Consider the following 16,606-nt stretch of genomic DNA (forward strand, 5'->3'; position numbering starts at 1 on the left):
TATCTAAAACAAATAGTAGCACTTAGCAAGGTAGAGATAGAGAAGATTAGACACGTCACTCCTCGGAAGGTGTTTCAATACATGAAACAGTAAGCAGTATAATAAATGATGAACCCAGGCATTGTAAGTGTGTTCGAAACACTGATCAATGTACATTGAGATGTGCTTCCATCTCCTTTGGCTGGAGAGAGAAACATGAATGTACTGAAACAACATGAATGCTGGTTAGTGTCTTTTGGCCTAGGATAGGCACAGAAGAAATACTTCAGCAAACTGAAACATACACGTGCACCACTAGGAGTGCTGGGAACTAGGAGCATGTTTACAATACAGTCATCATGAATCAATATACAGCTGTCAGGGACAGGTAGGCAGAGAGGGGACATTAAAGAATGCAAATTGCCCAATACATGTGCAGGTCAATACAGGCAACATTAATGCTGGGGGTGGTGCATTTACTCTAGTGGGAAAGTTTAGCCGTGGCATTATGTGAATTAGTGTCCATTAAACACGCCACAGATAGGCCACAGAACAATTATTATGTGTACCAGACCTGCATAGATTGGTTTATAAAGTTGATAGAACTTAGTTAATAATTGGGATATTTTAGCTCACATAGAAAAGCTGTGAAAATGTTAAATTCAATGTCTGTGAATGTGCCATGCCTTAATAATGTACATGTTATTATTGGAAGCTCACCACATTTTTCTTGATGCAATATAGGATAAGGTGGAATGTCTGTGTGCATTAATGTACTGATATTTGTATCGTTTCTACGTGTTTCTTTAATTTATAGCACATATTGGAAGCAACTCTTTTCTGACCCCTGTTAAATCATGGCACATAAATTACTCACAGACAGTGACCCAATCATATGCATCTTAGGAAATATTCTAAAACTTTAGTGGCAGGTATAAAGCATAATGTACAGTTAATTACTCTATTTTGGTGAATTTCTTGCACTGAAGTATATTCTACTCCAAACATTGCTTGCAAAAATGAACTATACGTTTACAAGATTCAAGAGAAAGAATTGTGTCTAACCAGAGAGAATTTTGCAAGGTAGGGGCAAAATACCACATTCTTTTAAAACTTTCAGTCTAGTAAATGAATGTCAAAGTTATCATTATTCTATGTATAAAAAAGTAGATACACCTGTGCAACCATTAAGACCAAGAGCTCTGAGAATCCAATGGCTGCAGAAGTTTATATGTGGGAAAAGGTGAATTTTGACGAGCTATTGCAGTCCAGGACTTTATATTTCCACATCCATCACAGGGGCAACCATGATAAGCTCTGGCACCCCATCCCGATGGTGCCATAGGCAACTACTCAGTCACGTCATGATCTTAAACCATCTCTGTTTTTTGCTCATGATGTCAGCAAATCCCTCCTGAGGTCCATACTCTGGACAAAGAATTTGTTGTCACTAGTCGTATAATTGAAACCCTCTTGATTTTGAGTTTATTAGTGTCTCTCCTCGATTGACAAGAGGAGCCCTCCTCTTTATACCTAGAGCCACCCGAAATCTGCAACAGTGCAAAGAAGGAAAGACATTTATGGGTAGGGCAGAACTCTTCGAAACATGGCTAGCCTATCTTGCTTTTCTATATGTTCTTGACTAGGGCTAAATGCAATTTATCTCACCCTTTTATTTAGTTTAACCAAATGCTCTGAAACTTGCATTGCATAAAAAACTACTTTAATTTTATAGTGTCATAATAAATTAGCTTTTCAATTTATACCAGATTTGATAATTTACTGCATTGAGAGGTTTGGTGCGATATGTGTAATTTAATAAGCACTTGAGGAAGAACAAAATGTTCTAACATCAAGACAAGGAAGGTACCAAAACTACATCCATGGACATTCTAAGTGGAATCCTCCACCTGGTTTTCGGTCAATAGTTTTAGAACAAACACACTTAAATGTGTTCACATTTGGATCGATGTACAGCTCAAAACAGCACATAAAGTTGACAGACTTTGAGGCAACTTGAAGTTAAAATTTAGACCAAATCATCTTGATTTGAACATTTTTATATAGATTACCCTAACACAAAGTTAGCTTGTCATAACTTCAAGCCCAAATTATCTCCAAAACAAACCCCAGCACCACGAATTTCTACAGCAATAATCTTGATGTCAACCTAAAGTTCACATCCAATAGCATTGAGATGAAAACAATTATATAATGTCATCCTGAAACAATGTACCCCCATAAACTGGGACAAGAGTGTGGACAGAGAATTATCCTAGCCCTAGGATGAGCCAAGTGCATTTTTTGGAGGGATATCACAATAGAGTAACATTTCGATATTAAGGTAAGGAGGTAAGCAGATGATTAGATTCATGCTGTAGATAATCTCAGTGTTGAAATTTAAACTGGAGATATTTATGTTGTCTCACTTCTGACTCACAACCTTAGATTGGAGTTTTTTTTTTCTCACGGCTGCTCCAAAAGAACCCACCTTACTTTGAACTTCCCACGGCTTAGTGATTGCAGACAGATCACAGCCTGTCATCATCATTGCCCTATAAGAAATGCAAAATGCTTGATTAGGATTTAGAATAGTAAATGTATGATTTCTTGGGTCTAGGACTATCAAGGCATGCACTTCTTACATGATAACTTCTTTTTTTGTTGGGTCACATGTAATGTATCTTATAGCCTCATCTTCTGTTTGCATTTTTTCTGTTGCATCCACTATCTTTTGGAACATCGTCCTTTTCCTGTAAAACAAAAGCAAATAATTTAAATTTGCAAAAGAGAGTTCAAGTTATCACACACATTGATTTTTAAATGAGGTGGAATAGTACTTCACCCGTATATATTGGGAGTAAATGTGGCATTCCATAAGAAATAAATTGAGCGATCAAATCGTACCTGTACTGTGCTTAGGCCTGCAGGAGCAAGCCCCTAGCCCATACCCCCTTTTTTTTACTTTATAAAGTTAAAATGGCAAAGTACACCCTCAGAGGCTAAGCAGAGTGTGTTTAAAAGACTGCTCCATCTGCTTTACGGTTTAAACCTTGTTTGGAAAGTGTATGAAGCATTCATTTTTGGCTAGAAAAAAAAGAGATTTATTTAAGTGCGCGAAAAGCAATGTGTTAAGTGGCTTAGATTTGGGCCTTACCTGCAGGGTTAAAACCTGGACCTCGAAAGTGTGGATTGACCCGGTTTGCCTCCAAGGAGATTCTGGTCTTACGGGGCAGCTTCCCTGCCCCCAGGCCATCAGCCAGTGCCTTCCTGATTTGCCCTCAAGCTCCCAAGCAACCCTGAGCCCTCCTCCTCTCACTCCTACACAACCCCTTTAAAGTCTGTGCAGGGAACCCCAAGACAGGCACCTTCATCTTGTAGCCCCAACCTCTTGTGCCCAAAACAGCCCAGTGAACAAACAACAAAGAAGGTGGCAAGAACACAGACTTGTGCTGGGAATTTCTGAAACTTTAAAACTGCTGTTTTTCTACTCGTGATTGTTTAAATAGAGCTCTTGGTTTCTGTGCAATTTGTAGTGTGAAACCTGCTGTTTTTGTTCGTCTTATGACTGTTTGAAGTTGTGTCCTAGTTTCCCCTGTACTGTGATTAGGCCTAGAGGGGCCAGTCACGAGCCACCCCCTAACCTCCCCCTGTTTTTTTATTTTTAAAGTTAAAAAGGCAACGCACATCCTCAGAGGCTAAGTGAAGGATGTTTAAAAGACCACTTCATCTGCTTTGTGGTTTAAACTGTGTTGTGAAAACTGCTGTCTTTTTCCACCCTTGACTGTTTGAATTTGTGTCCTGGTTTCCCCTGTACTGTGCTTAGGCCTTCAGGGGCAAGCTCCCAGCCCATGCCCCCCTTTTTTAGGTCTCGCCTGATCCAGCGCATGCGCTGGACTGGCGAGACTTATTGAGAGGGCTCCAAAAAGTGCTACCAGGCAAGCCTAGAGCTAAAGTGCATGTGCGCGGGCGCGCGCGCCGCGATTACTTTCACTTTCGCGGCCGCACGGCCGCTTTGATGTTTGATCGCGATTGCGATCACTTTCGCAGCCGCTTGGCTTAGCCAATAGGTCTTGCTTTTGGGACTGTATAACTATTTAGTTATGCAACTGTTGCATGGCTAAACACTTATAAGGTCCCAAAGCCGAGACCTATTGGCTATGCCAATGCTTGTTCATTTATAAGGTTTAAAAGGCAAAGTACACCCTCAGAGGCTAAGCAGTGTGTGTTTAAAAGACTGCTTCATCTGTTTTATGGTCTAAGCTCTGTTTGTAAAGTGTATGTAGCACTTGTTTTACGCCAGCAAAAAAATATTTTAGTGCGTAAAAAGCAGTATATTAAGTGGCATAGATTTGGGCCTTACCTGCAGGGTTAAAACCTGGCACTGCAAAGTGTGGACTGAGCCTGTTTGTCTCCAAGGAGATTCTGGTCTTCAGGAGCGGCTTCCCTTCCCCCAGGCCATCAGCCTGTGCTTAAGGTCACATGCCCCTTATATAAGTTTACTATTGGTCGTTACATCTGTGCACTGATTTGTTCCCATTCTCGGGTTCCCATTGGACTTAGGGTTTGGGCTCTGATTGACTGATAGGTTTGGTGTTCTGATTGGTTCCTGAGGCTAGGTTTTCTATTGGGTTTAGGGATTAGGATTCTGATTGTTTGCAAGGACTAGGGCTCTGATTGGTTGTGAGGATCTGGTCTCCTATTGCTCCTAGGGCTTAGGGCTAGTGTTCTGATTAGTTAGTCTTAGGGCTAGGCTTCCCATTGGGCAAAGGCGTTACCTGATCACTAGAGCCATTTAAGCTTATGGCTAAGGGCGTCTCAGCCTAGGCGTCGAGGCTAAGGGCCGGAGGACAAGGGCAGTTGCCTGTTTGGGTCTGTTCGGGACAGGTCGGGCTTAGGGCGAAAAATGCTGCCTTTTTTGTCCAGTCACCAGCACCAACCTTAACCCATCCATAAAAACATATTAACACAATCACAGCAAGCGCAGTCTATTCATGTACTACAAACAAACCCTAACCACATTTCATTGTCTCAAAAACCCCTACAAAATCCCCCAACCCTCACATATACACTCTTCTACCCTACTGCCACACAATGGGACCTTCACTCTCCCACAAAAAACCACTCTGTCCTATAGAACTAACAAAGCCACACATCACCAACACAACACAAATCCACATTATACATAACTTTAATCCATCCAAACACACACTGCCTGTGCATACATATCATCAGCTCTACTCTCTACTTGGTCCTAACAGCCCCATTTCTGTCATCACCAAACCTATACTCAGCCCTTCATCATTTCATACACAAACACCAAACTTCTTTACCAAAAATACACAACGAAACAATCCTCACACTTCACTCCACCACACATTCCAGCTATCAAATCTAACACAAATGCTCATAACATAACTCTTTTCCAAAACACACCACCCCTTTACCATTCAAATTCCACTCACCAATACTTTACATACAAATCCTTCACAGAAAACCACTACATCATCATCTCCTCTCACTACTCCACAAAAACAATACATAACACACACTATTGCATAATACTTTCCATCACGAACTAGAAACATACGCCCACTCCTACCCTCCTGACTACACAAATAATGCACATCCTAAACTATCTTTACTGCCAACCTTTCTCTCTTCCCCCACACCTAACACAAATACACCAACATAGCAATTTTCATTCAAATGCCTCTCATCATTGCACATTTAAGAGCCTTACAACGTGACCGACATGCTGCACCACCACCCCTAACTCATACACCTTCCACCCTAAACAGTCGCAAACAAAATAACACAACAATGCCACTCTACAAAAACAACATAGCTCACCAACCCTGTCTCAAACACCATCTCCACCACCTACACACAAAATACCTTCTAAACTTGCTGGATTAGGATTACGATATAGAAACTGCTAACCTCGTACAGCTAATACCAGTACTAATGACACACCATTCTAAAAGTTCAGAAAATACTGCTCACTCCTCTTCTACAAAACAAAGTCACACCATCACCAAAACTCAATCTCTACTAGTAAATGCTCGACCACTCTTTAAAAATAAGCATCACATTTATGACCTACTCATTGACACACAACCTGACATACTCTTCATAACTGAATCATAGTTAGGAGATGCAATGGCCCCAGTGTTGCATGAAGTCATTCCTCTATGCTATTAAACTATCACACAAAATCGTGTAGGCAAACGACGAGGTGGACTAGATGTTGTATTCAAGCAAAAAATACATCTCACTAAAGATGACGATGTTTCCATACCAGATAGTGAGGCCCTCTTCACCAGATGCAACCCTACACCAACTTCCTCCTCTAACTTCCTCCTCCTTTACAGACCTCCACCTAGCAATGCAACATTCCCAGACACATTTCTAGTGGCAGTCTTAAACCTGAGAACACTACACTCCAACCTGTGCTTTCTGGGTGACCTCAACATTTGGTTAGATAAACCCAAATGCCCCATCCAAAAACCATCATCACCGGCCTTGACACACTAAAACCTACATCAGATAGTCCACAAATCCACACATATCGCAGAACACTTCTTGGATGTCATTTTTGCGAATCCAGAACTAGTTACCTTTCAAACAATAACTCTAGTCACATGGCCAGACCACCATTTGCTAGCTTTCCAACATAAAATACCACAAAGCAACATACTAAAAACCACCTCACATGCATCTGCCTATTAACAGTGGAACAAACTCAATTTTGAAGACTTAGAAACACAACTAACATCCAACACAAATCTGAACACAATAAATTCTGTTAAAAAACTATATGAGTGGCTACAAGAAACCTTTGATATCCTAAAACCACTCAGAACAACAAAACAGGACAAAAGAAAAGAGGCACTTAAGAGAAATACAGAACTAAAAGAGATAAAACAGCGAATTAGAAAGCTGCAACACACTTGGTCAAACAAAGATCAATCAAGACAAACTTCACCTACAGAAACCTAACAGATTCTACAAATCAGCTTTCAAAAAGCTAAAAAAGGTTACTATTTAGGCAAAATTCAAAATGCTAAATGTGCAAATAAAGAATTTGACAAAATACTCACAGAATTTAGTTAAACTATATGCATAGAAAGAACTCATCCCATTACTCCAGAATTCACAGTCAAACTGGCAAATCATTACACAACCAAAGTAGACATGCTGGACTCCAATTTAAAACAAAGGAAAACCACCAGCATCATCCCATTTCCAAAAATACCCTCCAAGAGTAGGCTAACCCTGCCTCTCCATTCCTTCAAACAAAAATCACAAATTAAATTTATGGCTCTGGTCAAAGCAGCCAGGCCTGCTGGCAGCCCTTCTAACCCTTGTCCACCACAAATATTCAAGAACATTCTTCTAACTACCTCTGCTGCCACACAAAGAAAAATCATCAATAATTCCTTAACTACGCGAATCTTTCCAAAAGACCTAAAAAAGGCATACATGTGTACATTATTAAAGAAAACTAACCCGGACCCGCTTGACCCAGACAACCACAGACCGATTACAAATGGACCTTTCCTGTCAAAACTGATAGAAAGAGCAGCATTTGCCCAGATGTCACAATTAATTTAAGATAACTTCATAGTTTCCGACTTCCAAACAGGATTCCATCCAGGAAGAGGCACAGAATCTGCCCTCATCGCCGTCTTGGATGACTTTAAAAACACAGTAGACCTCAACCGGGTTGCTGCATTACTTTTCTGGGACCTCTCAACTGCCTTTGACACGGTTGAATATGACACTGTATGAAGCTGGCATAGAGGGGACTACTCTCGACTGGATCACATCCTACCTTCAAAACAGGCTCTATCATTTCACCCATGCTTTTCAACTTCTACATGAAGTAATTACTGGCAATCACCAATGAATTTAAGCTCATGTGCGATAACTGTGCAGGTGACACACAAATACTCCTTAAACTGGAAAGCCCCCAAAGACATTCGAAACTCACAAATCTTCAATTGTCTCAGAGCCGGTGATCAGTGGATGACATGGAGCCATCTCAAATTGAATGCTTTCAAAACAGAAATACTCACATGTGGTGATTGGAAAACCTATGACCCACTTTGCACCTAGCCTGGCAATCTGGGACCACCTCCTAAAATATCTAAGGAAGTAAGAAACCTTGGAATTACCATGGATTCCGAGTTATCAATAAATGCCTAAGTGGACAAATTAGCAAGATCAAGCTTCATTACTATGAAAACTCTGCAAGACATCTTCCCCCACCTGAGATTTTCACACAAGGTCCAAGCCAATACCTCTCTTGTACTGTCTAAACTTGAAAACGCCAATGGCCTTTGTCACGGATCATCTTTATCAATTCCGAAAAGACTACAACAAATTCAGAACTCTGCAGCCAGACTACTGTTACATGTAGAGCCACAAGCCCACTTCTCCCCTCCCTTCAGGGCCCTACATTAGTTACAAGTTTCTGGAAGATCCACATTGAAGCTGCTATGTAGCATCCACAAAGCAATACATGGAACAGGACCTGTGCTCCATATTGACACCTCTCCTAAAAATCCCATCATACAAGAAAAAAAAACATAGGTAGCACATCTTTCTCTTTCCAAGCAACCAAACTATGAAATTCATTACCCCCTAACATAAGATCCACAGATAAATATCTTATCTTCAGAAGAATACTCAAGAGTTGGCTCTTTCCTACATAACCAACATACTCAAACACACATTTACAGCATATCCCTGTGTACATAAATGTTTAAATTGATTATATGTATGTATCTTTCACCTGAAGCTGCGGTGTCCACAAGAGGTTCCTCTGTGCTGCCCTACGGTCCCTGGCGCTCTCTGCCTTCCGCCTGCCTGCCTGCTTGTGCTCGTACCTGTGTCTCCCTCCCGCCGCCGCGCTTAGAACATCAGCGCTTGCCAGGAGGGGGACTACACCTCCCAGCAGCACCTGGGGCGGGGCGGAAGCTCACGCCCATTGGACGCGCCTGAAGGCGCTTTAAAATCGAGCCCACCCTCCGCGTCGCGGGACCGCGCGCGGGCTGAGCCCGGGCAGAGGGCGGGCCGTCTGTGGCCGTCCGGGGCCGGAGGAGGCCGGGCTGGGCCAGCCCTCTTACTTTCAACATCAACTGTGTGTATCGACAAACTACCTCTCGATTCATAATAACCTTGTACAATGGCTGCCAGGAGGGGTGCTAAACCGACACCAATTGGGATGGTAGCAGGGACTCTTGACCAATTTATAACAAGAGCATCGTCGGTCCTTGAGCGCGAAATTGAACTGACGCAACGTCGTTTGTCTCAAGACCCGATTTTTCTAAGGAGATCCTCCCTGGGCTCTATTGCACATGTATGCTCACCAATCTCTACCCAGCCAAATAGAGCTATTTTGGACCCTCCTACTAACCTAGACGACACAGGGTCCAACATAGGTGCCCAGGCTGACCGTCCAAAACAACTATCATCTGGCCAGCCAAAAATTACAACTCCAGCCCTAACTGAAGTGAGCTTAAATGAACAGAAGGATACAAGACCTAAGGAGGGTGTAATCTCAAAAAAGAAGAAGGCTGATATCCCATCCCGGGGCAGAAAACCAAAACAGCCTAAACCTAATAGTACCCTGGCATCTCGGCCTACAGAGCCCTGCCCCTCTGTTACCTTAATAGATAGTCCTGATAAGGCCGACGGTCATCTTGCAACTACATACCCCCTTGACTTTGATTTACTGGTGGGGAAATTGAGTTTGGTTTTATCCTCTCTTATTCAACCTGTGGAGCAAATATTGAAACACTTAGACGATAGACTGGGAAAAATGGAGGCTTTGCTAGCGGAGAATATGGGCTTTGGAAAGAACCTTCTTGCTATCCAATCCCAAGTTGAAGCCTTAACTATCTCAGCCAATGCCCCACAACCACAACATGAGTTAATGCATACCATTGATAATGACCAACCTACCTTGCTCTCTACACAGGGGCCGACCTCGGGCTCCAATTCAATCGGCCAAAAAAATAACCCTCCCCTAGCGGAAAAAGCGCATCCTTTGCAACTGGCAAATCTAGCAAAGACCGCTACCCCAGGGAAGGAGTCTTCAAATGAACACGGAGGAAATATTACCTCCCGAGACTTACCATGTATAAACCTACCCCCGGACTGTGCCCCATTTGTAGTGATTCTTACGGAGGTCCCCGAACTGACGAGCTCCAAACAGGAATCATATGAGGAACTCAAAAATAAGACAATCCACTGGCTGAACACCCATAGACCCTTGCCTAGATTCATCCAAAGTAAAATTCTGTTTGTGAGAAGGGTGGGGTGGGTGGGCTGTAAATCAAAAAATGTGGACGGGGACTGCGTAGTAATCAACTTTGAGGATTATAGGGCAGTTGATCATGTATGTAGTCGGCAACAGACAAGCTCTAACACAATGATTAAATCTCTGAGGTTAGACTATTTTTATCCAACAGATCATGTTTATCCTCCGACCGACTATGGGAGGAACACTCTGAGGCCACAGCAGGAGGATTCATGGCATTACGTACATAAAAATAGGGATGGCCAACCCAGGGGAGAAGCGATGGGAATCGTATTGAGTAATAGATATAGCTTGCTTGACCAAGTGGATTGACTCCCTGTGCCCCCTAGTCCTACCTTGGCCCACCTAACAGATGTTATTAACACGGAAGGAGCCTTGAAGACCACTAGGCGGGAACGCACGGAGGGGGCAGAAGACGTAATTAACCCCTTGCCCCCTATAGCAGGCAGACTGATGCCCAAGGATAAGCTTCATGTAACCACCAGGGAGCCAGGGGTGACCCTTTATTCCCCACCACTGAGAATCGTACCTTGGATACACAATTGCAAACTACTAATGCACACCTAGTTCGCCATTTAGTTGGTCTTGGGACACCTGACTATGATGGGTTATCCCACAAGGAAAGCCTGAGTAACAAGCAGGCACTGCCAAAAGGGTCCTTAAAATTTTTATCTTGGAACATAGCGGGTCTTACATCCAAATTAGACAGCCCGGATTGGTGCACATTCGTGGACTCCCATGTGATTTGTTTATTTCAGGAAACGTGGGCGGCAGGCACTACCCACAGAGTGGGGTTTGTAACCTTTGTGGAACCTGCATTAAAAGGCACAAGAGGAAGACCGTCAGGGGGGTTGTGTATTTGGGTGGGTACCCATCTTGGATTCACATTGAAAAAGCTAGAGACTAATAGCCCCGATCTCTTATGCATCCTGATGTCCCACAACAAAACACCAAAAATGGCTTTGATTAACATCTATTCTCGGCCAGTGCAGTCCGGTAGAATTTCTACAACTTTGGACGAGCTAACCGCTCTATTATATACGCTTGGGGGCGATATCGTTTTGTTGATTGGAGGGGACTTCAATTGTCATTTTGAACCATTACAAGGGGTCCCTCCAATCACATCGGCTGAAGATGAAACTTGGTCAGTTCTGCCATCTAATGCTTACCCTGTAAAAACCTGGTCTGCCCTAGCCCTCCAGTTGACCTCCCTCACCTACACGTTCTCCGTTAGAGCCTGCAATGGACGTTTCAAGAGTGATTCCCCAGCCCAGCATACTTACAATGGTTTGGGGCACACATCTGTAATAGATTATTTCCTGGTGAGCTTGGCTTCTTGGCCAAAAATTTTAGACTTTAGTGTTCCTTTTCGTGCAGAAAGTGACCATAATCCCCTGATAATCGAGATGGATTACCAATTAATCAGCGGGGATAGTCCCTTAGTTAGTTCCCCAAGTAGCAACCTAAGATTAGTGCAAGGTGGGAGAAGAATTCGATGGGCGGTTGCAAAAACATCCATTGAAACAATGGCAAAATTATATCAAGATGTTACCCCCTTGCTCGAAAGGGCAAATTCTACCCTCACCAATCCCTCGAATATGGATATCGACCTAATGGCCGATATTCATAGTGGAATAGTTGCTCTACTAAAGGACACCTTCTACAAGAAAGGCACTGTTAAACCTAAACAATGCTATGACAACAATCCATGGTTTAACAGATGTTGTAGGGACGCAAAAAAAGCGCTATTGCTGGCCCTTAGGCAAGGAAATAGGCCCAATGTCATTGAAGCCAGAAAAGAATATAAAAAGTTGCAAAAAAATGCAAAATTAGAATGGGAGGCAGACCGATGGGATGCTATTACATCTGCACTTGTAGCAAAGGATGCAAGGACCTTTTGGAACCTTGTTCACACTGGGAAACCCGAAGGTAGATTTACGATTGCCCCAAATATATCCGAAGAAGCTTGGTCTACCTATTTTAAAGATCTCTATTCTCTTTCTCCGTTATGTACAAATGAAGCTCCTTTGAGTCTTCTGACTTCGAACCCTATGTGGCCTGCGCAATCCTTCTCACTAGAGGAAGTAAAGATGGCCATTTTAAGTATTCAACCCAACAAAGCGCCGGGACTCGATAAGATTCCCGGTGATCTATTCAGAGAAGAACCACTAGTTTGGGGCCCATACCTCCTGGTATTTTTTAACGCGACATTGCGGGGACTACCACTGCCAAGTACATGGCTAGGGGCGGAGATTATTCCAATACATAAGAAGGGTTCTCCGCTCGAACCTTTTAATTATAGGCCGATTAGCCTTATTGATGTTACACAAAAAATCTACGCTAGGTTATTGCTACAACGTCTATAGACTTGGATTAGTGATAATAATATTTTGACGCCGCTACAGGCGGGATTCAGGGCTAAAACATCAACAATTGACCAACTATTCCGGTTGCAAGTGCTCTACTGGAAACATGTGACCTTGGAAGGGGGTAGCCTCTATCTTACATTTGTCGATTTAAAGTCCGCATTTGATATGGTGGATCGGAACCAGTTATGGTCCATTCTACTATCAATGGGTGTTCCACCATACCTATGCCATCAGTTCAAGATCCTACATGAAGGTACTTATGCGAGAGTACGCTTCGGCAAACAAGGCCAGCTAACTGGTCCTTTTCCGATAGAGAAAGGCGTTAGGCAGGGCTGTGTCCTTGCCCCGACTTTATTTTCTCTATTTCTCAACGGGCTTATCGAAGACCTTTTAACTGAAATCGACATTGACTCCCCCAAATTGGGTACCCGGAGATTCCCCGCCTTAATGTTTGCAGATGACACGCTTCTGCTTTCCAAATCCCAGATGGGGATGCAGCGCGTGTTAAATCAATTTTCCAAATTCTGTATCAAAAGAAATCTGGTGGTTAACATAAACAAGACTAAGTATATGGTCTTTAATGCTAATACTGTAAACTGCCCCCAGGATGGCAGACCTCTTGAAAGGGTCCCTACCTTCGAATACTTGGGTTTGATCTTGAACGTCAAAATGGGCTGGGGTCCACAAGTGGCGAAAGCCAACCTAAGATTAACCCAAGCAGCCGGGGGAATACTGAAAGTACAGAAGAATTGCACTCACAAAGTAATAAGTGCCCCCCTTGAAATTTTTAAAGTCCAAGCAAGGGCATCTTCCTTGTATGGGGCGGAACTCTGGGGACACATACCAGCTAGTAACCTAACACTAACCGAAAACAATTTCATAAGGTAACTAATGGATTTGCCAAAAAGCACTCCTTTGGTTCCGTTAAGATTAGATTTAAATATCTGCCCAATCGCAGAAGTTATTGCTGCCCGGCCCTTACTTTATTGGAAGCGCCTGTGGAGCACTCCAGAGCTGGTGCACTATAAGGAGGAGCTTAAAGTTGTGATGGCTTCACTAGGATCTGGTAGGATTCCTTGGTTGGCATTCGTAAAACAGTCACTTATATTGTCTGGGTTTGAGGAACTCTGGCTTAACCCTGAGGTTTCCTGCCCAGCCACTTCCAAGAAAACTATGATAAGTACTGTCAAGGAAACCAACTTAAGGAATCTTTTTAGCTCTGTAAAAACTTCAAGCTTAACCGACATCTTTTTGGACGTAAAGCCTTTTTACAGCTTTGAGCGAGAAATTGATATAATTCAACCTACTCTAGCAAAGAAGTTGTACTTACAATTTAGATATGGCACTTTGCCCCTTTTCAATAAAATTGATAGGTGGAAAGGGGGTCCGGCACGTCCGTGCCCAGGTTGCTGCTTAGAAACTTCTGTACATGTTACCCTTTTTTGTCCAGCCTATGCCTATATTAGGAAGAAATGGATAATCCAGCTGTGTAAAAACTTGGGCATAAAGCAATATTTGGCTTTCTTTAGGATATTGAAAACAGATACAGACGCAGTGATTGTTTCCGCAATAGATAAATACCTACATTCCATGTGGTTAACTCGAAGGAACTTGATAAACAACGTGGCTGTACATTAGCACCAAGCTAATAACTATCAGATGAATAGATAATATTTTATTATTTTTAGAATGATCTGTGTTTTATCAATTTTAGAATTTCGTGAATTATTTAAATTTTTAAGAAAAAAAAAAGGGAAAAAAAACAACGCCTAACAATCAACTAAAAACCTGAGATTATTTGCATTGAAATGATTTGCTTGACCTGTCGCACTGTTGTGTTTTTTTTATGTGCTTTTATGGTAAATTCAACCGCAATAAAGTTTGACTTGACTTGACTTGACTTGACTATATGTATGTATCTAGATATGCGTATTTCTTATTATAAATATGTATAATAATATGTACTTATTTTTATCTATATATTTATTGCTTTACTCCTATAAAAAAAAGAAACATTGACACTCTCCAATGCACTACCCTATATTTCACCCTATACCTCTCTCAATATATCCTCTACCTCCACTCTCTGGCTCATCCCAAACCTCGTTCTACTACTATGGCCTCCAAAATAATCCTTTCTAATCCTCGGATCACCCCAAACCTCATTTTAATACTATGATCTCCCAAACAACCCTTCTAATTTCTTCCCTTGCCTATCCCTCCTTTGACTCATCCCAAAACTCATTTTACTACTATGATCTCTCTAATCCATTTCTAGAGATTGTTCCCTCCTCTATCTCTCCTTATACTCATCCAAAACCTCATCTTACTACTATGATCTCCCAGTGAACATTTTCTAGACTTTTTCCTCTTTTAACCTCCTTTATCCTTTTCAACCTAACTAACAGACTCACATCTCCACCACTCAAATTAAATTTCACTATACTAATCCACCACTAATCCTTTTTGGGTTCCGGAATAGCGTGCTACTTGCTGAAAGGCACTTCGATGCCTCGTCAGGGATAGTAAGCGCTACATAAATACAATTACACTACAATCTGTGCATAATGAAATCCAGTGGGTTTGAGATCAACCAGTGAGGAAAATGCTTAGTGGAATGAAAAAGGAGGGTAGCGGGCATGTGCCATCCAGGTCCTGTTGCCTACACTCCATGTCTTATATACTCATGAAAGACAGGAAAACCAATTATAAGCCACCAAACATCTCTGTATAGCTAACAGACATCCAGTCCTCAAATGAACCTCTTAGAAACAGCAGCACAGAGGAAACTCTCCAAAGTCATGGTCCTTTGATCCAGAGTGATAGCTAAAGGCCCAGGCTGCCAAAGCCTCTAGAAAAAAGTGAGTTTTCTTCACCTGTACCTCCCTAGGTCTGGTAGGATAAGAGATGGCTAACTTGACAAGTGCCACCAAGTCATGTCTACCCTTCTAGAGCGCTTGTCGGCTTTGCTGTGCTCTTCTGCTAAAGTATGGGAAGAGCAAAACTCTATTCCCCCCACAATGACTACTTCTTGATCTCATCCCTATAAATTGCAGTCCTTCTTCTCCATGCTATTTCATGAACCTCAGCTACATCATGCCCTCACTTTCAAATCTCCATGCAAGATAATTCATAGGGATTCTCAATATCATGATCACACCAACAATCATGCACAAACCTTTCCTGTCAATTCGGATTGCAGAAAAACAGCTGCTATATCCTCTTCTATTTGATGCATTTAAAAATTCAGGATAATAAGATGTGACAACCTATCTGCATGCTACAACCTCTCTGCCTTCATTTCCAGCTGTATAACAGAAGAAACACTGCATGCATTGAATTTCAGGAGGTGTTTTAATTTTTTTTTTTTGAAACCGTTTATTACAAAACTCAAAAAATATACAAAGATGGGCCTACAACCTTCCGGCCGGCCGCTAGTAAACAAAAGGAGCATATGATACACATTGTAGAGCGCGCGTTGCGGCTAAGGAAGATGCACAGGAGTTAGCAGCGTTGATAGCCACACCATCCGGACCCCACTGTACGGTTTCATTTTAAACTGAAATAACAACCAGAAAAAACAAAAACCACAAGGCAATCTACAATCAGAAATAGCAGCATGTGCTCCCCTGAGAGGGGGACCCTACCAATCCATAGGAGTATCAAGAAGGGGAAGAGATCAGGATTAGGGCTGGGTAAAACTCAATGCCCGGAACAGGGAAGATGGGTCGGCTACGGGGATGGGGCAGGTGACGGATCGGGCAATAACGGTGGAGTACAGATTCCCCCGCGGTAGGCGTTCCAGGGGCCCCAGACTTTCACCCATGTCCCAGGCTTACCTCTCGCAACATACACCACCTTTTCCCGAAACATGCACCAATCCATATGTTCCTTCCAGGCCGAGACAGTCGGGGACCTCTGAGATCCC

The 16,606-nt window shown here is 42.5% G+C and overlaps 1 protein-coding gene across 2 annotated transcripts in view; it reads right to left on the reverse strand.

The window, feature by feature from the left end:
- PDE6C (phosphodiesterase 6C) overlaps positions 1–16,606 on the reverse strand; it is a 294,405-nt gene that overhangs the window by 40,325 nt on the left and 237,474 nt on the right. For both annotated transcript variants that reach the window (XM_085614976.1, XM_085614975.1), the window contains exons 17-18: positions 2,625–2,732; positions 2,471–2,534 (exon numbers count right to left, since the gene is read on the reverse strand). In XM_085614976.1, the coding sequence (XP_085471102.1) occupies positions 2,471–2,534; positions 2,625–2,732 (172 nt within the window). The remainder of the gene's footprint in view (positions 1–2,470; positions 2,535–2,624; positions 2,733–16,606) is intronic.

The sequence above is a fragment of the Triturus cristatus genome, chromosome 1_2 (assembly GCF_964204655.1).
Source record: "Triturus cristatus chromosome 1_2, aTriCri1.1, whole genome shotgun sequence".
Lineage (NCBI taxonomy): Eukaryota > Metazoa > Chordata > Amphibia > Caudata > Salamandridae > Triturus > Triturus cristatus.